At 35.9% G+C, this 22641-nt stretch overlaps 4 protein-coding genes across 4 annotated transcripts; 1 reads left to right on the top strand and 3 right to left on the bottom strand.

Moving 5' to 3' along the window:
- Positions 1 to 976: 976 nt before the first annotated feature.
- CBG00354 lies at positions 977 to 6279 on the bottom strand (the record flags this gene model as incomplete). Its single annotated transcript, XM_045244720.1, has 7 exons — positions 977 to 1108; positions 1158 to 1448; positions 1492 to 2027; positions 3589 to 4049; positions 4454 to 4597; positions 4973 to 5142; positions 6037 to 6279. The coding sequence occupies 7 exons, from the start codon at positions 6277 to 6279 to the stop codon at positions 977 to 979; spliced, it is 1977 nt and encodes a 658-aa protein (XP_045091551.1).
- Positions 6280 to 8833: 2554 nt separating this feature from the next.
- CBG00355 lies at positions 8834 to 13800 on the bottom strand (the record flags this gene model as incomplete). Its single annotated transcript, XM_045244721.1, has 5 exons — positions 8834 to 9028; positions 9772 to 9903; positions 10411 to 10557; positions 11882 to 12452; positions 13694 to 13800. The coding sequence occupies 5 exons, from the start codon at positions 13798 to 13800 to the stop codon at positions 8834 to 8836; spliced, it is 1152 nt and encodes a 383-aa protein (XP_045091552.1).
- Positions 13801 to 15426: 1626 nt separating this feature from the next.
- On the top strand, positions 15427 to 16275 carry Cbr-col-138 (the record flags this gene model as incomplete). The annotated part of the gene is made up of 1 exon (XM_002632298.1): positions 15427 to 16275. The coding sequence occupies one exon, from the start codon at positions 15427 to 15429 to the stop codon at positions 16273 to 16275; it is 849 nt and encodes a 282-aa protein (XP_002632344.1).
- A 182-nt stretch (positions 16276 to 16457) lies between these two features.
- Positions 16458 to 20871, bottom strand: CBG00357 (the record flags this gene model as incomplete). The annotated part of the gene is made up of 4 exons (XM_002632299.1): positions 16458 to 16597; positions 16689 to 16902; positions 17140 to 17367; positions 20722 to 20871. The coding sequence occupies 4 exons, from the start codon at positions 20869 to 20871 to the stop codon at positions 16458 to 16460; spliced, it is 732 nt and encodes a 243-aa protein (XP_002632345.1).
- Positions 20872 to 22641: the final 1770 nt, after the last annotated feature.

The raw sequence follows: 22641 nt of genomic DNA on the forward strand, positions 1-22641 counted from the left end.
AACTAGGGGAGGAGATAGGTTTTGAAGCAGTCAGATTAGTCAGATTACTGTAGATTTATGTGAAATTTTCATTTTTCCAAAATAGTTTGCTTGTTTATTTGGCGTGTTATTTATGGCGGGAAACTTTCGTCTTGGAATGACCTAGAAGAGGGAAAATTGAGGGAAAAAGTGATTGTGATTCCTAGAGTCTGAAATCCCTCAATAGGTCGGTTCACGAACAAATCGAGTCCATTTGAACTTTTTGAATTTCGGTTTTTTGCCGATGCACGAGGAACGCGTCAACAATCACCATTTGTGCGCTTTTCGTGAATTATTCACCGTGTGGTTTTTAAAGTTCAAATCGACCACAAAAATTAATTTTTTAAAGATGTTTTTATGAAATTTTTTCCATTTAATGATAAAAGGGTATTTTGTCAAATTTTAAAAAATACCAGCCTGTTTGCCGCGCCTTCAAACAGTTGGCTGGTGCGCCTTCAATCCGTATCTTTTACTGTTCGTCGCTTCGCTCCTCTGTCTTACTCAAAGGGTCACGTAAATTTATATTTTATTTCAACTTTTTCAACGTGTTCGGAAGAACAAACCGAAAAAGAGACGCAATTTCATTTATCTTCCTTATTAATAAAACGCTAGAGGCGTCTGTCCGTCCTAATGCCCGTCTGTCAACTTTTGAAAAAATTGAAAAATACATATATAATTACGTGACCCTTCTAGAAAAAGTGAGAAACGAAGCGACGAAAATTAAAAAAAGAAAAGATTGAATCGCGCCGAAGGCGCACCAGCTTGCTGATTTATTATAAGAATGATGATGATTATTTCCATTTAAAAAACTTTATTCGACCGAAAAACATTGAATCTTCAAAGCAATGACTTCGAACTTTCAGAATTTGGTGAAAAATCAAACGGCAATGAGATAACTTGGTACACTAGTATTTTTCGAAAAAAAAACCAAGAATAAAGTTTCAACAAAGCTCGACTTTCAGTTTTTTTCCCATCCCGAATTGATAACTTTGCGGACGATTGCCTTCATTACTTCTCCTGACATTTCTTCAATATTCAATCCCTCCACATCTTCTTTTCTTACTGAATCCATCTTAGACAACCATGCATGCTGAAAAATAACACATCTACAGTGAAATTGATTTCTTCCGAATTCTCACAATAACTCTTCTCAAATCAAACTCGACAGCCAATTCCACATGATTTTTGGGAATATCCTGACCCATAGAGTCGTATATTATTGCTGGTGCAGCTCTTTGAGAAATGGCGTGTGTTATAAATGTCCTGGCCACACTCAATATATCTTTGACAGTTTGACGAGCATGAATGTAGATTGGGAATCCGTAAAGAGCATCCAGATATTGTTCTAAACATCCACTAGACAGTCTTTTGATTGGAAAACTATTTGTTGAATAGATATAGTCAGGGTACTGTAGATGAAAACTCAAAATCTAAAAATGCAAGTATTGAAACAAAAAAGTGGCAAAAACTCACTGCCTTGTGCACGTAAAGCTTAGCGTCTTCGTACTCAAATGCCAAAATATGATTTTGTTTTTCAGGTGGTGGTACACGGTAATCAATGACTCTTGGCTGATAGAATCCTTCAACTGTCAGAATCCGAATATCTGATTCCACTCGAATCTCATTATTTTTTACAAATCCAAAGTTCTCATCCAACAAATCATTGATATTCATAACGTTGTCATGACGGGCACTTCTAAAATTGTTCTGGAATGTTCGGATTCCAAGGTCATAGTTTAAAGGTGCCTCAGGATCGTTATAATTGTGGAGAGAAATGGAAACCTCTGCTTCAATTTTCCAAGGAGTTGCAGGCTCGTCAACCAGCTTACATTGAACATAAAGTGTTAACATATCATGGGGATCGGGAATAACAATCCCATGGGTCCAGGAAATATTCATTTTTTGAAACCAACCACAACCAAGCGGACCTCTCTCGATTACTCTAGGTATCGCTTCACGAATGTTCGCAAACGGGTAGGACGATTTGAAGCGTCCAAGAGGGTAGCGATCTGAAAAGAAAATTATTGAATAGTGCTTAAGCAACTTCTGAAATCAAAGACGACAGCTTTGGACCCTGATTTTGGAATTTGGAAAATACTCACAGTCAGGTAGGTATTCATCTCTCAAAGGTCTCTTTTCTGGAGAGAAATATTGAAAAAGGAACATTTGTTACAACGGAAATTGTTTTTTTCTGGTAAGGAATAAACAATTTCTAGAGAATTATAATTCTGAGTTGACATTGTGGAAAATACGTGGAATGAACTTGTTACTTTCAAGCAAGAAAAAACGTTTGTGAATCGTAAAGATCAAATGAAGCACAGCATTAAAGGAGGCGACAGCAAAAATTTCGGGGGCAGTTCGGGGACAAAATCGCGCCGCGCTTATGTAGACTATCGGTCGTCAGGCGCCTTTGCGCCCCTGTAGCTCAGCCGGTAGCGGCGCTGTACCCCTGAGCTGCCTGTCATGAGTTCAACCCCTCATGGGGGTTCTCTATGCAAAATATCAGGAAAACTTTTTTTTGGTGTCTGGCCTCCTTTAAATTCGTTTGAGATGATTTTAAAATGAAAAGTGGAGCTTTTTACTGTATCTAGAAGTTTCATGTTCATCGGCGACTGAAGATAGGAGGCGACTGGACAAATTTTCATGGTTTCTTACGGAAGATGGAATTTCAAATTTTGCAAACTGAATTGATTTACGCATATTTTTTCATCGAATTTTCTGTCAGAACTAAGGCTGTGCAAAACGGCCGAGGCCGTGGACGAATCCGGCCGTCCTTTCGAAAATAAGCTCAACTACCCGGAAACTACTAGGGCCACTAGGCCGCCGTACCCTTCCTATCTCATAAGTACCGTTTTCAGAATGCCGCGGCCGGCCGTGGCACAGTCTTGGTCAGAACATTTTTTAAGGCTACATTTTGTAAAATATACAGTTTCAGTGAATAAATATTTACTCTGAATCTGTTTCTTTGTTAGTGGGCATTTGAGACAAGATGTCTACGATCACATAATCATTTATTTCTACAGAAGTATCCAGGAATTTAAAAACCAAAATCAAAAACACACACTCCCATTATATTGTCTCATTGTTGTCCCAACGCTGGTGATCGTTTCCACCGCTATGTGATTATTTTTTGGTCGACAGAAAGTTCCAGATTTTAGGCGGTGGAAGAATTCTGAAATGTTTCAGGGAAAATATTATTAGTATGTTAATGTTCGGAAGAGATATAAATGTTTTAAAGGTGGGGGGGGGGGGCATGAAAAAAATAATGTTCTCGAAATTCCGTTCAAAGATGCCTCTCGAGGAGTTGAACTTGTGAGGGCGATGATTGAGGGTGCGGCGCCGCTACCGACTGAGCCACGCGGGCAAAGAGAAAGCGCGCGCCCGATTGCATACATAAAGGCGAGGACGACAGCTGTACGCAGAGTGACATTAAGCGTTGTACACCGTGACGGTAGAATGCATACTCTAGCTACAAAAAAAACTACGAAAAATCTCCTGTCCCCCCACCTTTAATACAATCTTTTTGAAGCAGTACATAATCTTTGAATTTAACCAAAAAGGAAAACTTACCGATTATGGTATTCCGATAAGATTTGATAATAAACATATTAGGTAATGGGTTCAAAACCGGGTACAAAGTCACTGCATGTGTCAAATAGGTGCTTATCACACCAATCTCCACCATAAAAACCGGACCAAACACAAAAACACAAACTGGTAAATACATAAAAGTGATAGGGATTACTGTCTGTCCCACCAACGCAAAATATAACTGTTTTTTAAGAGAATTCGCAACTTGGGATTGAGAAGAGGTCATGGATAACTGACTGGATAGTTCTGAATAACATAAATATCCCAGGAAACTGACACAGAACATTGAGGAGCCAACCATTGTAGAGAACTGAACTAGAGCTATCCAACTACCCCAGCTTAGATGGATGGATCCATTGTTTGGGTCATCCACGTAGAATACGGCAGAGATATAGCTGATGTCCTCGATATTTAGGTTGTAGAGGGTTTTGGTGATGTTTCTGGAAGGATTCCAGCAATTATAGAGCTTTTAAACCATTTTTATCCAACTGATAATGCTTTCAGTCAGATCATAAAAAAGTTAATATCGGATGGAAACCGTAACTTTTTCATAGCACTTTCAAAAACTGGAATCAAGTGATCGGTTACAGTTAAGCTGATAAAAATAGCGTTTAACATTGTTTTGAAACAGAAAAATTCTTGATCAGAAAACTATCTCAAAATTGTAACATACCTACATTATTCATTTCTAATAGTGAGACTAGACATTCTATGACTCAAGCGAAACAGAAACTTTTTTATCTCTCTTGGGGTACTACCAATTTTTGTTCTCCTTTTGAAAAATACAAAAATTGCACTTTAAGCTAACTTTTAGGTTTCAATTTTGACTAACAAAACTCCTTACCTCATATAATAAAATGTGTCCGGGGAATATCTACAGTAAATTATACACACAAAACACCACCAAATAAAATAGACGATGGGAACTGCAAACAGTACAAGCAAATTTCTCCCAAATGCTTGAATTTTGTTCCAGAATAGGGAGTGGCTGAAAAAAGGTCTAAATAACTAAAGCAGGGAACAATATTGCAAACGCGCTCTACCGAATTTTAATTGACAAATTTGATTTGAAAAAAAAACGTGCTTGGAACATTTGCATCTTTAAAGGCTTGTGAGGGCGAGTATTGAAGGTGCGGCGCCGCTACCGACAATAGGATGGCAAACATAAGGGTGAGGACCACCGCTGTACGCAGAGTGACATTAAGCGTTGTACACCGTCACGGTAGAATGCATACCCTAACTCCAAGAAACCTCTGAAAAATCTCCTGTCCCCCCACCTTTAACGAATCAAAGATTTTCTAGAACTCTTAACAACTTTTAGAAACCGATATAAAATTTCAAGCCGAAAAAAATCCTAACTCACTTCGGATGAACAGACGCAAATCTATACACAAAATGAACGCCAAAAACTGCCATCGATGACCCGAACAGTCCGCACCAGGTGACAATCAGCACTTGAGATTTATTAGAATCTGTCCACGTGGCGTTGTAACGACGGAAAACTACAAACGAGTAGCCATAGGAGTACGCAGTCTGAAAGTTGGGAAACGTAAATGGAATTCGGAAAAAAACGACACTTTCAAGGCTACCCAAGCCGTCAACTTTGAGCTCAATTATCTCGGTTCCTATAAAAGATATCAAAAATTTGTTAACTGATAAAACCTTAGTGATAATATGATTGATAATTCATCTGTTGACAAAATTTTGATATCTTTTACAGGAATCGAGATAATTGAGCTCAAATATGACGGTTTGGGTGGGCTTCTGTAAGAATACGGTATCCAAACTGACTATCCAAGGGCGTTACGAAACTTAAAAAAAGATTTTTGATTTTTTTAAACTGTTTCAAATATACAATTAATTTCAATTAGACCCTAATGTGCACTTTCAATTAGTTTCTTCACACTAAAACACTTTTTTTGACTAGACGAACCTGAAAAAAATTCTAGACATTTCTCTGGGGAATTTGAAGTTATACAGTTGTTTGTGAGAACCGTTTTTTTTCAAGAAATTATTTGATTCGGGTAAACAAAAACGTAGAGCATATTTAGTTACGCAAATAGATATATTATCACTTTATGATAAACCACCTAACTGGGGCGCGTTCGGCGCGATTTAATCTAGCGTTTTGCTGGTTCGGTGCTTCGCTCCTTACGTTTTCGAAAAAGAGAGAAGAGCGAAGCGACGAACGCCTCGAAGGCGCACCAGCCAGCTGTTAGAAGCGTCGGAGGCAGACAGGCTGGTATTTAGAAAATTCGAAGACAGTTTGAGTTTCAAAAATACTTTTTTTTTGTTTCGAGGACTTAAAGAAAAAAAAAGTTTGATATGAGTTTTTGGTGTATACTCTGTTTTGGTATACAAGTGAAAATCTTTCAGTTATTGATTTAAAAAAGGTTATGATAGTTTTTTCTAGCTCACAAGACCTACCGGCTCTGTTAACAAATCCACCACTGTATAAATCTGTTCAAAAACCGCTGTATAAATCATCAACCACTTATAATCTCCCAATTTTTTGGGGGATTTGTACAAAATAAGATAGATCAGCACACTGTTTAAAATCAGCGAAATCATTGTGCACAATGATTGATAAATGTGCTGAAGACAGCGAGGAGACGACATGAGATCTGGAATGAATGAGGCGAAGCGCCACGAGATTTGCGAACAAGGCATAGTCAGGGGTAATAGGATCTGATGCTTGTTATTAGGTAATGAATATATTGTTGTTATGAACGGGTGTAGATACGAAAAATAGTCCCGAGGGAAAGGTAGGGGTTCGAAGAAAAAAGGGAGGAAACACAGACACTCTGAATAAGGTAATAAAAATTTGGAGACCAAATGGGAGGGAATGAATGAAAAGTGAATTCAATGTAAAGCATGTAATAGAAGGGCCCCATTACTTTTAACTTTAGCCAATTTTATTTGGTTCCTGCTAAAGAAATGAAAAATTGTCAACTGATCAAATTTGATCATAGTTTAACAAACATATTATTAGTTGACACATTTTTGATATCTCGTATAGAAGTCGAGGTAATTGAGCAAACAGTGTGTTTGACAGTGTATTGACTCTTCTATTACAGGTTTTACGACAAAATCTTCATTTTTACGTACTAGTCAAAAGTTGCCAAGAGTTGTTGGTTACTGTAACAAGATGTGGATGAATAGAGGAAATTCAAAAATTAGGCAATTAGTAATTTGGTCCCTTTGGAATTTGAAAACCCAAAATGTTTTTAATTTTCAGAATTGAATTTTTTATTAGAAAGAAAAGGGGTATACAACTATTATTGATATGTTAAAAATTATTTTTAAAAGTATTCGAAACTGAAAAGTAATCATTAAGACGACTACTCATAGTTTGGTAATCACAAATCACTTTGAGAAAGACATCAAAAACTTGAAATCACAAGATTTGACCCAAAATTTGTGGATAAAATGATCCTGGATGACTAGAACGACATCAAGGAAAAAAAGAATACATAAAAAACCATTTATTAAATTAGACAATTCCTCATATTGCTTTTTGTTTCAATTTCTTGAACAGGAGTTAATATTAAAATATTTCTTCCGGACAAAACTCCACGGCTCTCACAATTTCGATTTTTCCAAATTGAGTGCAATTAAAGTTCCTGATGACGTGACCAAGTGATTTCCTTCCTCAAAGAAACATTTCACAGTCAAAACGGAAACCGTGAACACCCAGAATTTCGACACCTCCATTTTGAGGGTGGAAAATTATGAAGTGCTGAAAAATGGATCTTAATGTTAGTCGACAAACAAAGAACGTTTATTGTATTGTGTTGTCCTCAAGTCAATTCAATAAAATATATAAAAATCGATATAACTAAAATACTAATGAAACTGGAATTTTCAAATCTGGTTTACGTGATATTTCGTTTTTTTTTTGAGTTCAATTGGAACAAACGTATTTTTGTTTCAAAAAAATAAAAATGGAAAATGTTCCAAATTTATCGAATCAAAGATGAAAAGAATTTTTTGAATTTCAAAAAAATTAAATACATGAACCCTTTTATCTCTATAAAAATACCAGCCTGTTTGCCGCGCCTCCGGCGCTTCAATCAGTTGGCTTGTACGCCTTCGGCGTGATTTAATTTATATCTCTCATTATTCGTCGCTTCGCTCCTCTGTCTTACTCAAAGGGTCACGTAAATTTATATTTCGTTTCAACTTTTTCAACGAGTGCTGACGAACCGAGAAATAAGGAGACGTAACTTCATTTATTCATATAAGAATTATATTTACCATTTCACAATACTTTCAACTGTTTCTCTATTAAAAAAACCAATCATGGCGTACCTTACTCTTCTTCACTTTTTTAAACAGCTCATTTTCTTCAAACTAACTCTTCAACCCATCCAATCCTCTTCCCTCCAATCGACAAATTTCGAATTCCAAATTAGAATCATGAAGACTCAACAGTTCCGAAAAATCTCTTGAAACGATTGATTTATCCATGGTTTCCATGATTTGATTTTGTCCATTTTCTGGAGTCTCGAGCTCGACAAGATTCCGATCACTTTGAAAAATTTGGAGGGTGTAAAACAGACCTAGGTTGAAAACTTTGCATTCACAGAATTTTTTGAAAATTCCTAGTTTTCCATCAATCTGCCCTCACGGGGTTACAATCGGATACATCGAGATTTCGCGCTTTTCTTTCAAACGCCACGCGGTGCGTATGTGGATGGCAGCTTACAGTACACCGTCGCAGTTCAATTAACGTTACGTGAGTCGCTACTCAGCGAGTTTCAACCACCATGCGACTGAAAAAGCGCGAAATTTCGATTCAAATCCATGTACCCGATTTTTCTCCCGTGTGCCGTGAAGGCGCAAAGAGTAAAAAATTGGGCTTTTGATGAACTTTTTTTGTTCTAACTTTTTCAAATCTACGTCTCTATTGAAACATTCTTTCGAGAAGCCGCGCGGCTCGTTCGACCCACTATAGCTAATTAAAACCTATTTTCTTTTTTTTCAACATTTATTATACTCGAATAGACCAAAAAATACATTATAATATCATCTCTGTGAAATTTGAAAGAACTAGAACCGGACAAAGATATAATTTGATACAAATTGACAAAAACTCATTTTCGACAACAAAACCAATACACAAATACAGTGAAATAAACATATCGTATTTTTTCTAATGAACCAAATATTTCATTTTCTGGCTCATTAGAGGAAATACGGGAATTAAATAGAAATTAAACAATTAGTTCAACTTATAGCTGAGGGATTCAGAAGCGGGATGTTCGATGGTGTATCGAACGGGAAGAAGACGATGTTGGCCCGGTGCCAACACGACGCACCATTCGAGATTATGGTCTTTGTTGAGACGAGCATCTGGTGGTGACGCAGAGTTTTTATAAGACGAGGAGCTCTTGATTTCTGGGGAGACGATGGAGACCTGGAAAAATTGAAAAAAAATGGAAGAATGATTAAATTAACGGATTTTTTATACGGAAAATAAAGTTTTAAAATTTTATGACGATGATTTTCTAAAACTTTTTTTTGGCGGTTTCAAAAATGTGAGAAATGTTTCTTGCAACTTTGCAAAATATTGAGTTTCATGGGTGTTGTATTTAGAAATTGATGTCACTTTCAAAATTTCACGGAAAAGAACTACGGAAATTGAAAACATTCAAAGATACAAATTTTGGAAAAAAAAAATAATTCAAATCGGAATTAATGAAAAAAATTTTATTCTGAAATTCGCCGTAGATACCGTAAAACCTGTAATAGAAGGGCTTCCTAGCTTTTAACTTTGAGCCCATTTATCTCAGTCGCTGTAAAAGATATCAAGAAGTAATCAACTGACAAATTGTTTATCATAATATCATACATTTTATTAGTTGACACATTTTTGATATCTTGCATAGGAATCGTGATAATCGAGCTCAAACTTTACGGCCCTCCTATTACACGTTTTACGGTAAATGATAAAGCCCCAAATGAATTTCTTGAATTACCTAATTATCGTTTCAAAACATTTTCCAGAACCGAAACGCGGTGTGATAGTTTGGATTTGGTGGGGGAGGCGGCTGCATCTTCTTCTCAAAATTTCAAATTCCCGCATTTCTTTTCTCTAAACTATGCTAATGCGCTCTAACTTAAAGCTACACTGGAAGACTACAAGCTACACTTGCTTACCTTGATTTTGTCATCATGGCTTTTTGGAATCTGCTCCTTGACGGTTATTTTGACACTTTGACGGACTTTTGCACTACGAACACTGATCAGCTGTTCGTGTGTCATCAGCGTGCTTTTCGACATGAACCCCACCTGGAAATTTTGAATTTTGAACTACAGTCAGATTATTAAGAATGTTTGAATTGGTTTACGAATGAATCTTTGTTTCCAAAGTTTAGTAAATCATAAACTCGAAACAGTATGAAATTTTAGTACTGTACCTGTTCATAAGACCTGGTCGGCGTTTTATACTCCACTTTGACTGATGGGTCCACTCCCATATTACATCTGAATTCCTCTCCAGGGGATACAAGACGAAGATGGGTCTAAAAATTTTAATTTAATAAAAACATTCATTTCTGGACTTATTTGAAACACTAAAATGACACTGACATTTTGTTGCAATGTTTTGCAAGGAGTCAGTGTAAGAGTGATTTCATGAACTAGTTTATTTTCAAATTGATGCTAAAATTTTGATGAACAAGAACGAACACATGAGAAATGTATAAAATCAGTTTTTTTTAATGTCTGGTTTTTTTCTGATTGAAAAGTGATATTTATCCAAACGCACCATAAATTTTAAATCCCCTAAACTCTCACCTTGGTGACAAAACAGTTATTGACATACACAGCGACTGCTCCAGGGAGAAGCGGAAGTTGAGATGTGTTGGTGATAAGAGCTGATAAGTAAGCACTGGTCGAACGAGATGGAACTGTCTCGTGGGAAAATGCACAGGATAGGTCGCTCTGAAAATTTTAATTATGAACAATGCTGAAGGAAAATTTTTGAGAAAGTTATATACTTTTTTTCCAATAGTTTTCCAGGAAAGTTCTGGACGAATTTAGCAGATACAGTGAAACCTGAAATATAAGAACTCCTCCTAACTTTCAAGTTTGAGCCTATTTTTATTGGTTCCTGCCAAAGATATCAAGAATTTTGTCAACTGATAACTTGTTAATCATGAAATCAAAAACATTTTATTAGTTGACACCTTTTTGATATCTTGGATAAGAATTGAGATAATCGAGCTCAAACTTAACTGTGCGCGTTCTATTAGAGTGTTTACGGGATACACTTTTTCTCGAAATCCAGGAAATTTGGATTTATCAGATTAACTCGAAGTCTCAGAAAGTTTTTGACAGGGCTCAAGTTTTGCTGATTTGAACATTAATTTTTTTTCGGTTTCGAGAATTTCATTAATAAAGTACTATATATTTATTTGGTGCTCGAAGAATATTTTCGATTTTTGAGAAAGTTATAAACCCGTTTTTAGCTTTTAACAAATTTAGCAGATACTGTAAAACCTGTGAAGGACCCCTAACTTTCAACATTGGGCCAATTTTTCTCGGTTCCTGCGAAAGATATAAAAAGTTGTCAACTGGTAATTTGTTAATCACATTGTCATAACAATTTTATCAGCTAATATTTTTTTATATCTAGCATAGAAATTGAGATAATCGAGCTCAAAACTTACAGTGTGTGGGGTCCTTCGATATTTGGTTTTACAGTATATTTAATTTAATTTAATTTATTTATTTCAACGAAGGGGAGAAAACCACTAACACGTGAAATGTCTATGAAACTAGGAGATATAACAGGGACATACATTTGTATTAAATGGGAGATGGAGGAAAAACCGAGTTAGTAATTAGTTGAATTCAAGACAAGAAAATGTTTTAGATCACAGGATAATAGTCGATTTTGGAAAGTAGCTGACGAGGGCTTCACCGGAAACACTTTGGCGGGTAAAGAGTTCCAACATCTGATTACTCTATTAGAGAGAAATTGAGAAGATATTTTTGTTGAGTTCTTGATGAGTGATTTGAGATAGTATTTGTGACGTCGCAATGATCATGATTAAATATTTCAAAAATTGGAACCTCCATGATAATTTCTTTGGAAACAATAATTTTATACGTTTAGACCAAATCATTATAGAGCCTCCGATACTCCAATATACCCAATGTTTTAAGGAAAACTTTTTTTCAGTTTCGAGAAATTCATCAATAAAGCACAATATTTATTTTGTGCTTTTTCTGATCTGATGAATTACAAAAATAATTCACTCACCTTAACAATCAACAACTTGTGCTCCACTGCATTGCTCAAAATAGTCACCGCTCTGGGAATCGAGAAACATGTGGATACCGTATTCTCCAATGCTTGAGTGCTGACACTATTTTCCTCACTGCTTCGACTATGCTGACCATTGTGCCATCTATGATAAGCAGCTGCATCGACAATATCATTATAATCAAACGACCCGAATCCCATATCCTCTTCAGAAGGAATTGAAAGAGGTGCCTTTCTTCTAGCTGCCGACGATGCGTGGTGTCTTCTGGTGGGTCTGGAGCTGTGGAGAGATGCAGATAGGGTGGATAGTGGAGGTGGAGATCCTCCGAGGCTCGCGGAGCAAGTGGAGAGAACAATATCACAATCTTTCCAGTCATCGCCTGTGTTCTGTTCTACCAAACCGTAATAGCAGAGTTGAACGGAGCTGCCATTCTGAGAATCTTCTTCTTCTTCTGCGGAACTTGCGCGGATATCGTAGCAGGGTTTCCAGGAGGCACAATAGACCTGATATGTGATGTAGAGTTCGACTTTCCCGGATTCTTCCATTTCAACCACGATACTGATGTTTCTGGAATATGAGACTTTTACAAAAATTTTATTTCTGAAATTATAAATTTCTATGAATTTAGAAAAGTTATGTGTTTCAAAAACTGCATGAGGAATTCTCAGAAAATTGAAAAACATTGCCTTGATCAAAATATTTCAATTCCAGACAATGATTATATATTTCGAATTTTCGTACTTTTTAAGTCTTTTTAAGACTCTCATGATGGTTTTTTTTTCTTTTTAAGACTCTCATGATGATTTAAAAAAAGGTAATTTTTAACTTATAATTTTCAGAATTTTAAAATTTCAAACCAGAATTAAATATACCATCTTATCACACAGAATAAACTAAATTTGCAAAAAAATCCTTCTATAACATTTACTTCAGAAATTAATATTTAAAATGCACTTTGTGAAACTGCATAAAAATTTTCTTTTCAATGTTAAAATTTCAGTTTTCAAAACCACAGTAAATACTAATATTTCTGGAATTGGAGGATTTTATTGAAAATTATTTTTGAAAATATGAATGTCCAGATCTTACAAAAATATGTGTTTCAAAAATTGCATAAGAAATTCTCAGAAAATTGAAAATTATTTCGCCAGAGTTCAACCAACATAAATTCGAATAAATTCTAATTTCCGTTTCACCCAATGATTATTCTACTTTAAATTTTCGTTTTTATTGATGAGTTCGAAGAAGTGGGTAAGAATAAAAAATACGGAATCTTTCTAAATGGCGTGGATTTCAAAGACAAAATGCAAATTTTCAATTTATAATTTTCAAAGTCTTAAAATTTCGTGTCAAACTGAAGATACTATCTTATCACATAGCATACCGTAAAACCTGTATTAGAAGGGCCCTTGACAGATTTTCATGAATTTTGAACGAAGGGCCCCCTCTAAAATAGAAGGGCCCCCTCTAATTGAAGTTCCCCGCTATTTGAAGGGCCCTCTGGTGGTACCTTTTAACAATAGAAGGGCCGACCATTCTAATACAGGTTTTACGGCAAGTCAATTTTTTGCGATCCCTCTCAGATTTGAACATTTATTACAGCATTCTATATTTCAAACTTATTGTGTGAACCTGCAAAAAAAAAAGATTTTTTTTTCAGATTTCAGATTTTTCAGATTTTTTAGATTTTCCAAAGAATTTATACAAATGTTCCAAAAAGCACAGATCGAGAAATTTTAACTCTTATCATTTTAATGTACAATTTGAAACATGAAAATTTACAAACGATTTTCAATGTGAATCCTCACAAAGGAATCATACTACAGTAGTACACCTGAACCTTCCAACCGACTAAACACCAATTTTTACAAAGTATATTCAAACGCAATTCATCAAAAATCACAAATTCCCCCATTTTCCCCCAGTCATGCCTATTGCCAACATTGTGTAATCATCCGATGCCATCTCTACACACCCAAGGAAAGTTTTTTTTTCCAAAAAAAGTATTTCAGAGAATGTGGAAAATCCATCATCAATCCTAATGAGGAAACAGGCCTATCACCACTCGATATCACTTCATATCAACTTTTTTCTCACTAAGTATAGGTACGCCCTCCCTCTGTCTCTCAACGTCTTCTTCCTTATCTCTTACGCCTTCTCGGCCAGAACCGGTCGGGGGCCTCTTCTACACGGCGATTCCGTTTTTTATGCACTCGGATCGGCAGGACAGAAGTCTCTTCGGATAGGTGGAACTAAAGGAGGGGCTCTTTTTTTTCTGGCGTCGCTTAGCAAGTACTCGATGGGTGATATAAAAGGGAATGGAATGGTTATCTGGAAACATCATCATCATCATCGCTTGTTTTATTTTTCCATTTAGATTTTTGATTTTTTGAATCACAGCTTTTTCAGCAGAATTTTTTAACTCACCGTAAAACCTGTATTAGAAGGGCCCATTTAATAGAAGGGCCACTCTAATAAAATGGACCCCGAGAGGGGCTTGGAAAAGTAGAAGGGCCCCCTGCAACCCACTTTTAAAATGTGTTTTGAAATCAGAAACTTTCCGTACTTTTTCAGTGGTAAATATTCTAGAAACTCCAAAATTTAATAGAAATTTGTTGAAACTCTATTTTTCGATGAAAATCTTGCTAAATTTTGGTGAAATTGGCAATTTTCGAACAAAACTTCGTCGAATTTTTCAATGCAAGATTTCGGAAAAAAACTGGCCGGAAAAATAGAAGGACTCCCTCTAATTGAAGGGCCCATGTAATAGAAGGGCCCTCCGAAGGTACCTCGGAATAATAGTAGGGCCGGCCCTTCTAATACAGTTTTTACAATATGAAGTAAACCTGTCAGTTTTGAGTTCAATTATCTCGACTTTTGTGAAAGATATCAAAAATGTGTCAACCGACAAAACATTTCTGATATTATGATAAACAGTTCATCAGTTGACAACTTTTTTATATCTTTGACAGGAAACGAGATATGCTCGCTCAAATTCAAAATTTAGGGTTCCCTTCTATTACAGGTTTTACGGTACTCGCAAAATTTTGAATTTTAGACCTAATTTTCTATTTTATTTTGTCGTAAAAATGTTTTAAACAATTAATTTCAAGAACCTGGTGAAAATCAGTTTTTTTTCAGAGAAATGTATTGTTAGTAGAATCATCAAAACTTCGAAATTCTCAAAACTGAGATTTTGGAAAAATTTTTTGAAAAAAAACCGAATTCAAAAAAATCATTTTTCAAAAATTGAACACATGAACACTTGAAAACTTTCCATTGTCTGAGGCCTATCAATGTCTTCAAAAATTCCAGGATTTTATCAAAATTTTGAAACAGCCAAATACAAGTACCCTTCTTAAGAATCTCAAACTGAAATTCAAGTGAACTAGATTTTCTTCAATTTTGTATCACTTTCAAACTCTATCTCCCCTCATTGTGTCTAGTAAATCAATCTCTGTTTCAAAACGTTATATTCTAGCCCACCAGCTTCAACCTTGACTCAATACCCAGAACTTCCTTTTTCAGAACCTAATCAACAATGGAGGAGGACCGTCAGTCAGTCAAGAAGTTCGCCTTCTTCGGAATCGCCGCTTCGACTGTCGCCACTCTTACCGTGGTCATGGCTGTCCCAATGATCTGCCTCTACCTCCAAAACATTCAATCCGGCCTTCAAGACGATTTGACTTTCTGCAAGTCCCGCACAGATTCTCTCCGTGGCGAGTACACCCGACTAGCCGCCTACAGAGACTCTGCTGTTGCCACTCTTCGTCAAAAGAGATCCTCCGGAAACGATAAATGCTGCTCTTGCGGAACCGGAGCTGCTGGACCAGTTGGACAACCAGGAGACGATGGAGCTCCAGGAGCAGATGGAAAGGCTGGAAAGCCAGGAGTCAACGGAAAGGACGCTGATGCTCAACAAATCCCAACCGCCGATGACTTCTGCTTTGAGTGCGAGCCATCACCAGTTGGACCACCAGGACCACCAGGACCAAAGGGACCAGATGGAGAGGCCGGAGCACCAGGAGAGCCAGGACCAGCCGGACGTCCAGGAAACAAGGGAGCACCAGGACCAGCAGGACCAACTGGAGCCGATGGAGAGCCAGGAGAGATTGGAGCACCAGGAGCACCAGGAGTTCAACGCACCGTTGCTTCGCCAGTTGGAGAGCCAGGAGAGCCAGGAGAGCAAGGACCAAAGGGAGAGGCTGGACAAGATGGACGTCCAGGACAGCCAGGAAGACAAGGACCACAAGGAGAGGCTGGACAGAACGGAAAGGATGGAGAGCCAGGAAAAGATGGGGAGGATGGAGAGCCAGGAAAGCCAGGAGAGGACGGACCAAAGGGATCTTGCGATCATTGCCCACCACCAAGAACTGCTCCAGGATATTAGATTCTTTGATGGGATCTTTTCTAACTTATTGCCATTTGCTCTTCTCGGGTTATTTCCCAGTTTGTATAAAGTTTGAAATTATTTTTTTTTTGGAAATGTTGTTGTGGTATGGATTCGTCTTAATACTTTAAAAATCCCAAACTTTTTGATACAATTAATGTAAAACAGTGAGAATTCCTATCCTACCTCTTAATCGAATCATACTCAGCGACACATCTCAATTGATCCAATTGCCTGTCCAACTGATCGATTTTTTCCGATAGCTGTTGAGTTTCCCGTTGACGTTTTCGTAGCTCTTTTTTCATGTCTCGCACGGCGTCTCCTAGAAAAAAATATTTAAAAATTTCCTGTTTCTCAAAAGTCAAAAAAGTGAAGTCAGATTTTTTTTTCTTCAGTTTCAATTTTTCTCTCACCATAATAACTCAAAAATTTCGCCAAGTTGTCCAGTGACTCGTGATTGAAAAAGAAGCCATTTGACATCGGTGTTGTGCTCATAGCCAATGGATTTGGCTCCTGTCCAGTTACAGTATGCCGACGGACCAAATGTGGCTGACTTCCAGATGCTGGAAGATGGGAGGATCCTTGATTGGAGGAAGAGAATGGCATGGCGGCGGGTCCGGAGGAGATCTGCAAGGTGATTATGATTTTTGATGAAATTACTGATGGAATTATGATTTTTGGCTAATTTATGAAATTGCTGAAACTGTAGAAAAAACAACGCAATTTCCAAATACATAGGTCTAAAATTTCGCTATCAGGCATTATTCAAATTTTCTGTTTCAATCTATTACAATAGTTTTCGCAACTGCCAAAATAATTGTTACGTTTCAACCAATTTCTACATTAAAACTATTTTAAAATTACCTGTCCCGCAACTCCATCCAGCACATCAATTCGTTTTTTGATCGAACAACATTCGTCCTCAATCGCGAACCTTTCATTTTCCACTTCAATTTTTTGTCGCTCAATTTGCAGAATTTTGTCAGTTTCATGTGTCATATCCATTGGTACTTCTTGATATTGAACCTCTTGAATCAGGACACCCCGACCATCGACTCGTACTGATTGGGGTTCAATGACAGCTGAGACATTCTGAAACCAAAGAATGAAAGGATTAGATTGAATATTGAAGAAATACAGAAAAATATCAGTTTCAATGAGTTTTCATTAAGTTATCTGAAAAATTGTTTTACTGCAGTCTTAGAATCCAGAATACTAGTGGTATCCAACGTTAAGCTCATATATCTCGGTTCCAGTAACAGATATCAAAAAGTAATCAACTGGCAAAATGTTTATCATAACATCAAACATAATTATTCAGTTGACCACTTCTTGATGTCATCTACAGTAACCGAGATATAGGTTCAACGTCGACGATTTGGGCGGCCTTCTATTAGAGTTAAGTTAAGTGATTCATGAGGAAAATAAAAATTATCTGTTTCAATGAGTTTTCATTAAGATTTCTGAAAAAATAGTTTGATGCAAATGCTACATGCCCCGATAAGCTTGTAAATTTTTCCTTTTCACTTTATTCTGTGAATTTTTTGATTCCTTATTGTTCAAGCTTGAATTCAAGAACAATTCTTGTTACTGCCCTCATCACTTCTCGAAACTTTGTTCGATGCGGCCACCTAAACCTCCAGCTTTAGGTTCACATATCTCGGTTCCTAGAAAAGATATGAAAAAGTAGTTAACTGACAAAATGTTTATCATAATATCACCGACATTTTATCAGTTCACAGCACTTTGATATCTTCTACAGAAAGCGAGATATGTGGGCTCAAAGATGACGGTGTGGGAGGCTTTCTATTAGAGTGTATTAGGTGAATTAGAGTTTACGATAAAATGAGTGAATCATGAAGATAATAAAAATTCTCAGTTTCAATGAATTCGTATTTTTCCCAATTCCTCTCTTCTGTGATTTTTTTTTGATGTCCTGTAGTTTTTTTTAATTTCCTCGCTGCCCTTTCATCATTTTTCGAAACTTTGTTCGATTTTCGCTCTCCACTTCTCTTGTCAAATTATGATCGCGGGGGTTGCAGAAAGTTCGAGAAAAAATCATAGATAATGCATCGCCAAATTTTTTTGGGACAAAAAAAAAGTTGAGTTCTGATAACAGATTTCCAGGAAACTTTTTGAAATTTTCGAAATGAATGACGGTTGGATTGGAGATAAATGACAAAGATCCCAAAACATTACTTCTCAAAACAGTAAAGTGTGAAATTGTTATTATTTTGCTTTTCGACAAAATTTAAATTTTTTGTTTAGGGTGCAAAATTGTCGAATTGATAAGATAGTGATTGATGGAGACGACTGGAAGATTCTATGAACTTTTTTGTTTTCATGGCGAAAACAAAACTGAAGATTAGCGGGGAAAAAGTGGATCGTGAACTAATAAAAAAAATTATAATTTAAAGTGAAACAGAAAAAAAAGTAAATATGTTAGAAATCTCTCAAAAACGAGGCTCTTCAATTAGAAGTGACCGTTCTATTCTTCCGTCCATCTTTTCCGAAACTTTTCATCAAAAAATCCATGAAAATTCTTCAAAATATCCATGAAAAGTCTTTCCCCAAAATTGGACGAGTTTTTTGAGCGAATGGAGCGTGTTTTTTTCCAAGCCCCTCTCGGAAGGGCCTCTCATTAGAGGGCCCTTCTAATACAAGTATTTCTATTTTAATATCTGATAGTGGTCATGTATTCAATTTTCTAAGTACAGAGTTCCTTGACTTTTATCAATTACCCTAAAATTTCCGTGAAATCAAAATTAGGCATCACCCCACTCAATTCCCTCTCCCCGTCAAGACAATCCGATTCCACTGTCGTCTTATTGGCGTGAAAAACAAGCAGGAATTTCTCCGAAATACTGCACAAACGAGTAGTTTTTCGGAGAAAACGCTGATACTGATAAGAATGGAGGAAGAGAGAGAGAGAGAGAGAGAGAGAGAGAGAGAGAGGAGTTGTTCTTGATTGGAATAATGTCAAACTAACTGAAGATAGTGATGATGGGAAAATGGGGTGCACAAGGGGTCAAAGTTGATAACGAAATGTTGAGGAACATGAAAATCTGAACCGCTTGAGCTAATTGGAACAAATATACCTTGCGTTCGATGAAGTGAAAAAGCACTGAAACTCCAGAATTATCAAATTTCAGAAACATAATAATTAAAAGTCTCAAATTCGGAAGATTCTAAAAGTTTTATTGAACTTTTTGAAAATGTCAAAGATCAATGATCGAAAAGATATTTCACTTCTATTACATACATAGTAATGTATTGAAACTGAAAAATTAAATTGGTCAATTTCAATTAATTTCATCGCATTTTTTTAAACTTTGTACTATTCCGCTGAACAGATATCACATCCCGTTAATATATCTATCATGAATGATGAATGAATAATTATTACAACTAAGTGATAATTACCAAAACTTTGAAGCATGAAAAAACGTAACTTAAAAATTTTTATTTTAAGCCCGATCACAAAACTCTGATATATACCAAAACATCCAAACATGAAAATTTTGAAATAGAAAAAAACTCTTCGATTACTTCACCAACTTCCAAATCCTTATATTTTCTTTCATTCTTCAGTTACTCAGCGATATTTTTTATCATTCCTGACTAATATATCAAACATCAAAACTTTTCCGTCTTCTCGGAAAATTTCCAGAATCGAAAACAACAAAAAGAGTGACGATAATGACACAAAGTTCTAGAATGCACCAATAATCAGAGAATTTTTAAGCGTGAACTTTTAATATCTAACAAACAAGTTTTTATTATATAAATATGGAATGTGAAGGACGTTTGATGAACAGATAGTAAAATTAGTAACTTAAATAGCTCTGGTACTTCATGATGTTTTATTTTTACTCTCATACAAATTTTACTCATTCGTTCACAGTATTTTCGAAGTACTAATGATATATTCAACCAATATTGCTATTGAACTTTTCCCCTTTAATTAGTCAGAAGAAAATAAAAATTATCAGTTTCAAAGAGTTTCCATTAAGTTTTCTGAGAAATCTGTGCTAGTCGTGATGTTGTGACTTATTTCATATCAAAAATTAGATTTGCCTAGTTTCGACCATTTGACCAAAAAGCTTTTTTCAAATACACATACGTCTAGTCCCTGTCAATTACTACAAGTGATTTTACGCTTAAATTTGTGTATAATCTATACAACTCTCTCCGACGAGGAAGTTGCAAAGTTCTATGTGACGCAGTGTGGTCACTCCACACACCGGTCATTTTCACTTGATTTCTTGTCAGTTTTATCAATAATTTGGAGAGATGAAAATTCAGAAAATGATCAATACTGATTTTCATAGATATTCAAAAATCGCGCTCAAATTCATTAGTATTTCTCAAACTTATCAAAATGTTTTTAAACTTCCAAACTTTGTAAACTTCATGAAACAGAAAATTTACTAAAAATCTGACTACCTGAATAACAATTTCCTGATTTCCCTTCGACAAATCCACCGTAACCAATCGTTTGACTTCTGCTCTATCCGAATAAACGATGACTGATTTCGTGGCCAGCTCATGGGCTTCAAATAGATGAGGTGCACAACCCGGCTGTTCGACGATCATTTTTGACTGATGGTCTTCTGAAGAAAAGGTCACCAATTGAAAAAGGATTTTGTGGATGAAAAAAAATAAAAAAGTAGAAACTGTAAAAATTGAGCTGAAAACAAATAACTGTTTCTGACTCTTTTTTGAAGATGGCTAGCTTTAAAAATTGATTTTTGGGAAAATCTAAATTTTTCAAATGAATTCGATGAAAAAGATTTTTTTCAGATATCAAAGAAATTCAAAAAGACAGGGAGAAGAGTTACAGAATTACAGAAATAAACAGACAACAATGGATTAAAATTTCACGGTTGAAGTATACTTTTATAAAGCTGAAATTTGAAAAATATGTACTGAATTGAGAAAGGAAACTATAACTGAACAAAAATCATGGCCATTATCTTGGTCTTAAAATCAAAAAATTAAAAAGTTTAGTGTAAAAAAAGATTTTAAAATAAACCAAACAAAAAATAGATAGGTAATACCAACTAATGAAGTAGAGAGGCACACGTTGTGTGTGTCTGAAAAGTGGGCGGAGCTTGGAATGTTTCTGCGTCTCGTACTCCCTAATTACTCCGATAACAATCAGCCTTGTACTTTGCACGAAACCCTTAGATTTGACCTACTTTTGAGAAATAATAAAAGTTTTAAAGCTCAGTAAATCAATAATAAAAAAGAACCAAGTTAGGAAAAAACGTTATATGAAACAGCATGTTATGTAATTTTAAAATTTTTTCAAACTTTTTCTCTGCCATAAACTTCTAGTCCGTCTTATCAGTAGTTAAGGGTCAGTGTGCAAAAGAGTGGTCATTAAACAAGTTTGACATGGAGAAAAAGTTTAACGGAGGCTTATTTTTTTGAGTGCCTAAAAATATTATTACAGTTTCCCACGGAGCGAAGGGACGAAAAAATTAAAAAGTGAAAGTTGTTGACAAGAAAGAGATACCAAAAAGTTTTTGATTATGATTGGGTGAGGTGATGTGTGTGAGGACTACTGTACCTCGTTTTTATTTTCACATTTTCCTCTCTTTTTTCAGTCTATCGGCCAAAAATCAGACTGTGTGGAACGGGAGAAATGCACGCAGATTGTCAAGTGGAACGCAAAATTGGAAAGGGAGGGTTTTTGATGTTTGAGAGATTGAAATTTGCAAATTTCTTACAGTATCAGAGAATTTTTTTACTGTAACCGAAAATTCGTAAGAACACTTTGGAACTCATTAGGTTAGTGTTTGAGTAATGTTCGGAATGGGTTTTTTAAAGATTTAATGGACACCAAAAGCTCATTTTTCGCAGTATTTTAATTATTTTTCTGTTTTTTTGTCTTGTTCCAAAAGTAAAAAATGAACTTTTCACAAAAATGACAGAAATTTCTGAATCACCGTTTTGCTTCTAATTATTCTGATTTTCCATATTCTAACCCCGATTTTTCTATAACGACCTTTCAAAATTTTCTGTAACAGTAAATTCATGAAAAACAATGCCAAAAAATTATTATGACATTAAAGGGGGACTCCGACCAGAAATTTTTATTGCATTAAAATGTGTTAGAAGTTATCTATTTTCCTAATATTATTGCGAAAAAATTCAAAAAAAATCCGAAATTCCCAAAAAACGCCGTTGAAAAGGAGGAAAATTCAAAAAAGGTGCCGCCGGGGGAAGAGGATTTTCAGTGAAAAACGTAGGCCACGCAGCGGGCGCCTTTCCTATGTGGCAAATTTTCCGGATTTTTTTCAATTTCATGTCCGGCAGGTAAAAAAAGTAAAAAAACCACTGTCGGCGACTTGAAAAAAA

Source organism: Caenorhabditis briggsae (assembly GCF_000004555.2).
Source record: "Caenorhabditis briggsae complete genome, chrIV, whole genome shotgun sequence".
Lineage (NCBI taxonomy): Eukaryota > Metazoa > Nematoda > Chromadorea > Rhabditida > Rhabditidae > Caenorhabditis > Caenorhabditis briggsae.